General features: G+C 39.3%; 1 protein-coding gene across 5 annotated transcripts in view; it reads right to left on the reverse strand.

Moving 5' to 3' along the window:
- loxhd1a (lipoxygenase homology PLAT domains 1a) overlaps positions 1 to 10,120 on the reverse strand; it is a 36,518-nt gene extending 26,398 nt beyond the window's left edge. For 3 of the 5 annotated variants that reach the window (XR_015130419.1, XM_086301105.1, XM_086301106.1), the window contains exons 1-3: positions 7,733 to 10,120; positions 1,899 to 2,013; positions 96 to 176 (exon numbers count right to left, since the gene is read on the reverse strand). Coding sequence is in view for 3 of the 5 variants with exons in the window: in XM_086301105.1 (XP_086157231.1) it covers positions 96 to 176; positions 1,899 to 2,013; positions 7,733 to 8,465 (929 nt within the window). In the remaining 2 variants the exon portion in view is untranslated. The other 2 variants (XM_086301108.1, XM_086301107.1) reach the window with 2 other exon arrangements.
- Positions 10,121 to 10,239: the final 119 nt, after the last annotated feature.

Genomic DNA, 10,239 nt, shown 5'->3' on the forward strand with positions numbered 1-10,239 from the left:
GTATTTAATCCAGACACAGTAATGGGGTATTTAAAGCGTGCATACATGTGAGTTTTTATACGAGTTATCACAGTCGACTATTAGCGATACACTACCTCAGTTTCTTTAGAGGCCCCACGTTGTGTGTTTTGATTCGGAAAACATCCGTCTTATTCTTCTCAAATGCAGTCCGGCTTCTGGAAAATGTCAAAATGTGAATAATATCAGTACAATGCTCTGAATGTCCCAGTCTAGAGACCCAGAGACACGTGACCTAAACTCTGGAACAGTAAATCGTATCCCCCTTAATGACGCAGATTTAGGGTACCCTGGTTGTCTCGTGGCAGTGGTATAATCTGAAACCTTCACCTCTCCTGCTTCCTCCTCAAGTACATTTACCCCCTCCCGGAGTCGAACCAGGCCCATGAGCACACCAGACCCCCCTCTGCCCAACACCGTGAATCAGACACCCTCTTTTCCATTAACAGAGAATACCTGCCTTTGTGTCTGACCCATATCTCCATCTGTTCTCATCTTCCTGCAACATTCAGTGGACAGACAATGCCAAGGCTCACAAAATAAGGTGCACAGTGTCATCATACTGCAACAAACTGCCAAGATTGAAATACTGTACAACACACATGAATACATGCCCTCATTCTCAATGTCAAATCACCTGCAAGAGAATGAAGGGGAGAAACTGATTATCCGGTGGAGGGGTGGAGAAAACTCACAGCAAACTTTGGAATTCATGCAATTTGAACGTGTTTTATAATTACACTGAATTTCCAAAGAGTTGCATTTTTAATCTGCCTCACTGATCAGTGGGGCAAATATTCTCGGAGACATAGCAACCCTCCCTTACCTGTATCATGCTGTTAAAGTTTCCAGTGACGATAACACAATACAGGCAGGACCTAACTTATATTGGAGTAAGGTGAAACTCCTTACAATGCAGTTTGTTTAATATGTCACCAAAAGGGGCTCCTGAACATCTGTGTGTGTGTGTGTGTGTGTGTGTGTGTGTGTGTGTGTGTGTGTGTGTGTGTGTGTGTGTGTGTGTGCGTGTGCGTGTGTGTGTGTGTGTGTGTGTAGCTCATCGGCTGAGCAACACTACAGTCACACAGCAGATAGACAGTAAATGCAAAGGATGTGGACGCTGTCTGAAGTGGATGGGTGAGACCACCACAAGGTGTGGGTGACATGGTCCAGAGTGGCTGACAGTAACATGGTATATCTGTTACGCTTCACAGGTAATCCTATCTGTCAATCAATGTGTGCAGAGATAAAGGAAGCCTGCTGCTAAGATCCCCTGAGAGTCATTTGATCGTCCCCAGAAATGACATCGTGGTCTTCTTTCATTTATCTCTAAATGGAAATGAAGACCAGCCATGTCACATAGTTCCTCCTTACTCCAGATATCCTGTGTCCAACACTTAATGCACTGTATATAAGAGACATTCCCATTTACCAACAAACCTCTGCTCTGTTGTCTGACGTCAAAGAATTTACTGGTTAATATCTTTTTTAATGGCTGGTGTGCAAAGTCATTTTATCTTGCATCACTGGTTCTTTGGACATCAGGTTTTGATGTTAAACAGGAATTCTCTCACATACAGTGTTATATTGACAATACAAGCCAACACAAGGACAGGATCATAAGCATCATTTTACAGTTTGATTAAATAAAAAATACCTCTTTTCTGTGCTGAAGGAATGGAGAAGAATAGAAAAGATTAAAAAGTCAACAACTGACATTGAAAAGGTGCTAAACTGGCATAACAAACTGAAAAAGGACGTATTAAACATCATATGATGGTGAAACAGAGTAAGTCACTTAGATCTGATTTAAACAAACGAAAAAAAGCATATTCATCAAACGAATTCAAGAACACCACCAAAAGCCCTTTTAAACTCACTTGCTTGCCAGGTGGACCTTGGGCGTGACGCCAAAGTCTCCAAAAAGGGTAACAAATACATTTGCATCTGTCCCAGCTCCTTTAACATCACCAGTGACAGTAACTACCTCGTACACTGGAAGAGAGGGGAGAAGGGAGAAGAGAATAAAAGGGAAAATACAATCTGAAATACAGTCACAAATTACATTATATCTAATACAAAAACTTAATGAATAATCACTTGAACCAAAGGACGAACACAAAGTCACATCCTCAGTGTCCAATAATCTATAAACATTATGGAGCATTATGTTTCCTTCCATGCACAGTTGCCAGGGAATTCAATGAGGCGAAACTGCAACGAATCCATGTCTGGCATTATACATCAGCCAATCCTCTCTCACATTTCATCCGTCTGTAAAATCTACCTGAGGTGGTGACATTCACATCGTTTGCATGGAGGAGAAGAGAGGACGAATCAAACTAAGAAAAAAATCAAGTCGTGCAGAAAATAAATCCTAATGACTGCTGATCGCTCGACTTCTACTCAAGAAACACCCTTTCAATTTGTGGGTTATTATGAAGTACGGGATAAGTGGTGGCAGCATTTAAGTTCCCTCTGTTTTACATTCATATTCATTAGCAGATCAAAATAACTATTTTCCTAAAAGTAATACTTTGGTTTAATCCATGAAAAAAGTTTTAGTGTTTTGGAGCTTTAGAGTAACAATCTAAACAAAAATCTGCTGTTTTAGAGAAGATTTCAAAAGGATGTTCATTCTGTTACAGACTATAAAAAGGTAACACTTTGGTCCAGCAACGTTAAAGTATCAAATGGATTTCTTCTGTTTTGATTTCATTTGAAAGTATTGGTCTTTGAGATGAAAGTCTATGACCCAGGGATGAAACAACCAGTATAAAGTATGCCATACATAGTGTGGGAATGAGAAGCACCACTAACCCTTTCTAATATGTGGGTAACATTTTGAAAAAGTTCCTAGCCTTATCATCTATTTTGTAAATGAGTGGCTCATTAAATGCAATAGATTTGGAGAAGTTTATATATAAGAGAGTCCTGTGAAAGTATACCCCCCATGATTTAATACCTCGTAGAACCACCATTAGCAGGTGAAGTCTTCATTTTCTATTTGGCTTTATCCATCTCCCTCCTAGCTGTGGAGGAATTTTATCACACTTTTCGTTACACAGTTGCTTCACTCCGTTGATGTTTGTGGACATTTGTTTATGCTCAGCTTTCTTATGGTCCAGCATCTCAATCAGGTTGATGTCTGGACTTTAACTGAGCCATTGTAATACCTTAATTAGTTTCTTTTTCAGTCAGTCTGTTGGGCAAAGCTTTAGCTGTCCAATAGATGGCCTAATATTTGACTGTAGAATACTTTGATAAACAGAGGGGTTCACGGTTGACTCAAAGACTGCATGGTGCCAAGGTCCTACAGCTGCAGAACGAGCCCAAATGATCACCCCTCCACCACCATGCTTCACAGTTGGTTTGAGGTGTTTGTGCTTATATGCTGTTTGGTTTTTGCCATAAATGGTGCACAGCAAATCCAGCATGTCCAAATTAACACTGTCGGATTTGATTTCAACACTATTAAAGTGTCTATATGGGTCCACACCAGAGAGTGTTAATTTAACTCTTTTTGGAGAGTTGGTACGTTAACTCTGATTTAGTGTTAAACACCAAATCTGTCTGGAGTTGATAATTTAACACTTGGTGTTAAGAGTTTATATATTAGCTCTCAAAGAGTATTTTAGTTTAACTACGTAAGAGTTATCTTCTAATTCATTCTAAAAAGCGGGAATTTTACTGTTCTGAACTTCTAGAAATTTCTTTTGGAAATAAACATTTACTAAAAAGATGCAATGGTTTTTGAAAAACATTTATTCTGAACTGTGCACCACAATTTCAAAACATTTTCTGAAAGATGTAACAGTGTACATGTTCTCACTTTCATTAGAATTTTGTTTATCAAAAGGTCTGACATGGTAAATGCAAATAACAGCATTCTCATCACTTATTTCTTCAATACAATATGCATGTCCTTCATTCATCACTTTGTGGAACTTCAACGCACTTCTGCTGTCCCCCATATTCCATCTTCACAAGCATATCCTGTGTGGAGATTGAATAAAAATTAGTTGACAGTAATTAATGGCACAAATAATCCAGTAAACAATTGCAGCACAGTAAAAAAAAAAAGGAATCCTCTTTGAGCCATTACTTGTGTAAAGTATTTTCCCAAAAGACAAAGACACAGGCAACAGGTAATACTGAACTAAATGTAAAACCTCAACCTTTTTCATTTTTACCTAAACCGTGTGCACAAAACTCTGGAGGGAATATGCTAACGTAGAAACCAGTCAGGACGTCTGCTACTGCTGTTTGCTCGTGTTTTTTTTATTTTTTTTTATGGGCGATCGTTTTCAGGCTTCAAGTAGCACCATTATACCAACATTTCACATTCTAGACATTGTTTTAGGTGTATTTGACCAAAAGTTTGACTGAAAATTCACATGCAAGCTTTTTTTCAAGGCTGTGGTATTTGCCCGCAAACAATACCTTTCAGCTAGCTAAAACAGAATATTATGCTATCAGCGAGCAACATGGCTAATGCCTTTCACACAGCTTTGTCTCAACTCCAAAGAGCCACAGAAGTAAAAGCTAATAACAATTGAAACAATCTTTGAAAAAATGACTTACCAAGCATGGCAAACAACTCAAATATGTAGAGCAAAATGTTCTGAAACGGCTTCACTTCAGCTTCGATTGGAGCCGTGCTGGGGGCGGAGTCTGTGAATTTACTCTGTTGGTGTCATAGCCCCTCTAGGAGTTCAGAGTTAAGAGGTCAAGAGTTAATGTTTCCATTGTAACACCTCCAGATTTGACAGAGAAACACTCATTTTTAACACTCGATTTTAACTACTATCATTTTACACCTCAGAGTTACATTAAAAGAATGTGACTCTGCTTAGAGTAAAATTAACTCTACTTTTGCAAGGAGACTATTAACACCAAAAAATTTAACACTTTTGAATTTGCTGTGCGCGATTAATTATGACCACTTTGGTCTCCAAAGGACATTGTTACAGAAGTTCTTTGGTTCGTTCAGATGCAACGCTGCAAAACCTAAGCTGTGCTGCCATGTTGGTTAGACGGAAGAATCTTTCTCCTGGCAAACCTTCCAAACAAGCCATACATGTTCAGTCTTTTTGTACTTGAGCTGTCATGAAATTTAACATTTACATTTAAACCGTGGCCTGCAGAGTCTGGAATGATAGCATTATGTTAGCACACAACACACCTACATGCTCCAGACCAGCAAAATGCAAAAATGTCTGCGTTTATAGAGGTACTCAGACTACATACATATGAGATAGTAAAGTGACTGGTTCTTAACTCTTTTCTACATGTTTATATGACAGGCCTAATTCACCCAAGCACTTTGTTATGCTTTGTATCTAACATTCACACTCTTACGGATGATTATTACGTTGCCCCTACTGAGGCATCCAGGGATAAAATGAGATGACCTGTCCTATCTCCTGAGCTACAGCTGGAGTTGGTGGATAAGGAGCTGTTTCGAGAATGTCCTGCTGCCTCTGCAGGGTACCTACTGTCTCTTTCCTTTGCACCAAAGCAGATAAAATAAATTCACAATGGTTAGTGCTTTCTAACTGGTTGGACTGATATCCCTGAAATTAAGTGGCTTTGTGTTATCGAGCGTTCCCTTCATTTTTAGTATATAGGACTACAAAACTAGACTAAAGTGAATCTGACATATATGCTGCAGGGTGTCCACTGTTCTAGGTAAATGTTAAAAAAGCCAGTTTGAGGTGTCATATGAAATAAAACTAAATACTAAGGATAAATGCATAAGAAGGCTAGACAGCAAGAGAATATCTTAAACCTTCTAGAAGATGGAGAGAGGAAATGTACAGATCTGATAAAGGAGCAATTTGATCAAAGTCAATCTGATACCTAATTAACAGTGAGGCGAGCTATTAAACCCAGCTTAAGGAGAAAGAGAGACACCTGATAAAATCAGATTGACAGTGGCCTGGTAAAACTCAACCATGATAATCTCCTTGGAGTGTCAGAAACCTGAGTGGGTCAGTTAGGTAACAAAGATGTTCTCACTGTAGAGGTGTATCACAGCTACAAATACTTAATGTTCCTTTTATAATCTGCAAGATGATCAAGAGCTTCAAGTAAATCATTAACTATATAAAGTCAGTTTTATGGAGGTGTTTATGTGGAAACACATAAATAATGTAATTGAATGTAATAGACAAATTATGATGTTGCAGTGTTGCATGTCTTGTAAGCTCTTGCAAACACGTTCAGAAATGTAAAAAAACAAAAAAACAAAAACTGAAACAAAGCAAAACTTCTTTTGGGGCAAAAGTACTAAATCTGTGCCTTTCCCAAGGTTGTTTGAATATATATCCAGCAAGATATATATGGAAAAAGTGCTTGTGCATGTGTATGTGTGTTTGTGTGTTTGTGTCTGGAGCACTGAAGCACAGTAAAAAAGCATTATATAAGAGCCAGTCCATTTACCATTTAGGAGTCTGCTCAATTCTTCATTCTGCAAATAGCTTCCACTGTAAAAAGTTCACAAGAAGGACAAGAAGGAATAAAGGGGCTTTTGAGCTTGACCTTTTGAACTATGACGCCATCTAATTAATTTCTCTCACTGGATGCACACAAAGAACATTGTGTTAGGATATTCATGATGACTGATAAACTGCGATAAATATTCTAGTAAGCATGTTTTATATTGGGTTATTTCATCAGCAGTACTCGTGAAAAGGCATTTTTAACCTAATCCTACTAACTGCATGTCTTTGGACAGCAGAAGGAAGCTGGAGTACCCATGCAAACATTGGAAGAACATGCAAACTTCACACAGAAAAGCTCCAGCCAGATTATGAATTTGAACCCTGGACCACTTTACCCTGAGGCACGCTACCCGCCTGGTTTTTGTTTTTAGCTAAACTGACAGAAATTTCTTTATCATCATCTTGTCCCCAACTGGTAACAGCAGATGGCCACCCCTCCCTGAGCCTGGTTCTCCTGGAGGTTTCTTCCTGTTAAGATGGAGTTTTTCCTTTCCACTGTCACCAAACACTTGCTCATAGGCGGTAAACTGATTGTTGGGGTTTTCTCTGTATTATTGTAGCGTTTCTACCTTACAATATAAATCAGCTTGAGGCGACTATGCTATGATATTATGGTATTGGGGTTTTTTTTCAGAATAAACAATCAAAACAATTTAAGTAGGAAACAATTCCAACATTCTGTCAAAAAGTCAATGATTTGCATGTCAAAAACCTGACTTGCAAGCTTAAATTGAATTCCATATCTGAAATCAGTGTAAAAAAATAAGTCTAGTCTAATCAGAGGATGCTTAAAATATGTTACATGACAAGAAAATCTTATGCTATTAACATTATTAACAAAAAACACACAAAATAGTCCTGCAGAGTTGATTAACATCTTTCTGAGGGCCTCTGATCTGCTTTAAGAAAGCTCCTTTGACTCGCAGGTCTGATTCTGGCCCCGGCTGTGCTCCCAGCCCCTGGGACTGGGATGGCACCCAGCACCTGTCTGCCCCCGAGCCACTGTTTGGCGTCATTCATGTAGAACATAACTGAGCTTTCACCCAGAACAATAACAGAGGGATTCCCCGGAGCGCTCCAGCTCAGTGCTGACAGAACTGGAGTCAAGGTTTGAGCAGCTGAGACACTCCAACATATTGACTCAGATTTTTTATTTTAAAAGCAACATGTGAGGTTTCTCCATCTGCTCTGCAATCAGATGCTCTTACCTTTCTTTTTGAAGTATTCATCTTCATATCCATCGGATGAGTCTGTGTGGTAGTTCAGCAGTTCATTCTGGTAGATTTCAGAGTAGTCCACCTGTTTGCTTTTGGACTTTTTCCCCTTCTTCTTTTTATCTTCATCACTGTCTGCTGATCCCTTTTTTGCCTTCTTTTTCTTCTTCTTCTTTGTTTCCTCCTCCTCTTCCTGCTCCTCAATTAAAGGCTCCTCATCATCGTCATTGTGAGACTTTTTCTTTTTCTTGCCATCTTTGGACTTTTTATCTTTGGAACCCATCTCCGCGTCCCCCTCCGGGTTCTCTGCAGAAGATTTCTTGTGCTTTTTCTTCTTTTCCTCCTTCACTCCCTCGGTCACTTCTTCTTTGAGTTTCTGTGATTTCTTCTTTTTGGTATTGGTTGAGGGATCATTGTTGTTCTGCTCACCCTCATCATCTTTGCCTTCAATCACAGCCTCAGCATCCTCGTCCTCATCTGCTTTCTTTTTCTTCTTTTTCTCTCGTCCCTTTCCCCCCTCTTTTTTAGCTTTCACGTTCTCTGAAAGCTCCTGATTCTCAGTGCTCTCGGAGCTCTTGTGTTTCTTCTGACTCTTCCCCCTTTTAGTGGTGTCCCCTCGGGTCAAACCGTTGCTCCTCTCCTTTAACTTTGGCTCAGTTTCCTCCACTTCGTCATCAACCTCTTCAGTTTCTCCTGAAGCTGTGGATTTTTTCTGTTTGGACGGCATCTTTTATTCATTCACTTCCCTGACCCTTAGTTTCGTAAGAGCTGCGTAGAGTTTCTAATGGTGTAAGACAATTCATTTGACCCTTGGCTGCAGAGATGCTCTGGGATCGTGGGGTCGGAGCAGCCACTGAGGACACACAGATGGAGGGATGACTGCCTGGACGTCTCCTACCTGGCCACACAACCTGCAGGCACACACACTCACACACACACAAACACACCATGCATACACACACATCACTCATGAAAAATTAGTGTCACTTCAGCACTCACATGACCCACAGGAGAAAGCCCTGTGAAAAAGGAGCCTTGCACAGACAACTTATCCTCTCTGCCACGGCACCCTGTATTATTCATGGTGTCAGGATCGCTTTACGGGCCGGGGGTGTCTCGCTTTTACCTGCAGTCGCACTCATACAGACAGGACCACAGACACGCATGTACACATCCACACACACCCCTACACACAGACACACACACACACACACAACTTTACAATTACTTCTCTTTGTTTATTGTTGCATCGAGTGTGTCTAATTCACATTCACAGGGTAAAAGCAACTTATAATTCTATGTAATACTCAGACAGCATTGATTTATTTTACTCAGTGCAACTTATAATGAACTCTAACAAAGGTAAGAGCAGCACGTTTTAGGAAATATGCTGCTTGTGAAAAGGCTATTGCTAGCCTGTCTCAGTCAGGAAAAAAAAGTACTGGCTCTGGCTGGTGTCTAGAAAAAAAAATATATTTTTACAGTTTCTTCTTTATTTACAGACGAATCAAACACCATAAACAGCATATATAGTTATTTAAAAATAATCAAATCAGTTAAAAAATTAAAATCACTCTGATGTAATTTACAAATTGAAGTAAATGAGAACGTTTCTAGTTTTTGGACATTATTCATGATGCAAGTCAAAACCAAATAAATATATACATATTTAATACCCCAAATAATACAGAAGAAATTTCCTCACATCATTTGCCCAGAAAAAAAATACTATTTCTGTGGTGCTCTAATGATGGAGAACGGGAGGAACTATTGAATCTAAATTAAAAGTTAAATCATCTGCGGGTTAGCATCATTTTCCATATATCAGGGACTTATACAATAAATTATAAATAGAAATAAGAGAAATAAACTTAAGAAATAAATAATAATGACACCCTGTTTCATGCATAAGTTCCTTTGCATTGCTGTTGTATCTCTGCCTCACTGGCATACACATCTGCATTTGACAATGTGCCAAATCATCCCATTAGCCTTATTGCTGCCATCTGACACCTGATGATGCAGGCATCAAGGAGAAGGGCAGAGTTTGGTCATATTGGTCTTTCAACATCAGATTACCCAAAGATTGGCTGACAGCAAAGAGTCAAACCTCATTGGATTGCTTCACTGCACTTTTCCTCCCCAGGAGTTATTGTTTGTCTCTCGCCTGCCAAAATGTCAAACTTTTTTCTAATTCACATTCAGCTCAGCTGCCCTAAAATTTCAGTTTCACAGGTGTGTAATAATTTTTTGAAAAATGCATCACTCAGCTACTTATACCTGTGAGTTGAGGACATGTATTTGTTTTAGCTAGCCTTTTTTCGCCTGTTCTTGAACAGAATCAACTTTTTAGGATAGCTGTGGAGTGCACATTGAGGCTGTGGTTTTACAAGTTTATTGTTTTACACTTTTTTTAATGCAGAGTTTTGATGCATGTTTTTATTCATGTGTGGTCACATTTTCACTTCACACAGCAGTGCATTCATTCACACTCTCATCCC

This window comes from Aulonocara sp. 'chitande type north' Nkhata Bay, linkage group LG7 (assembly GCF_057382095.1).
Source record: "Aulonocara sp. 'chitande type north' Nkhata Bay isolate Kocher_YH1m ecotype deep benthic linkage group LG7, A_spYH_male_GT1.1, whole genome shotgun sequence".
NCBI lineage: Eukaryota > Metazoa > Chordata > Actinopteri > Cichliformes > Cichlidae > Aulonocara > Aulonocara sp. 'chitande type north' Nkhata Bay.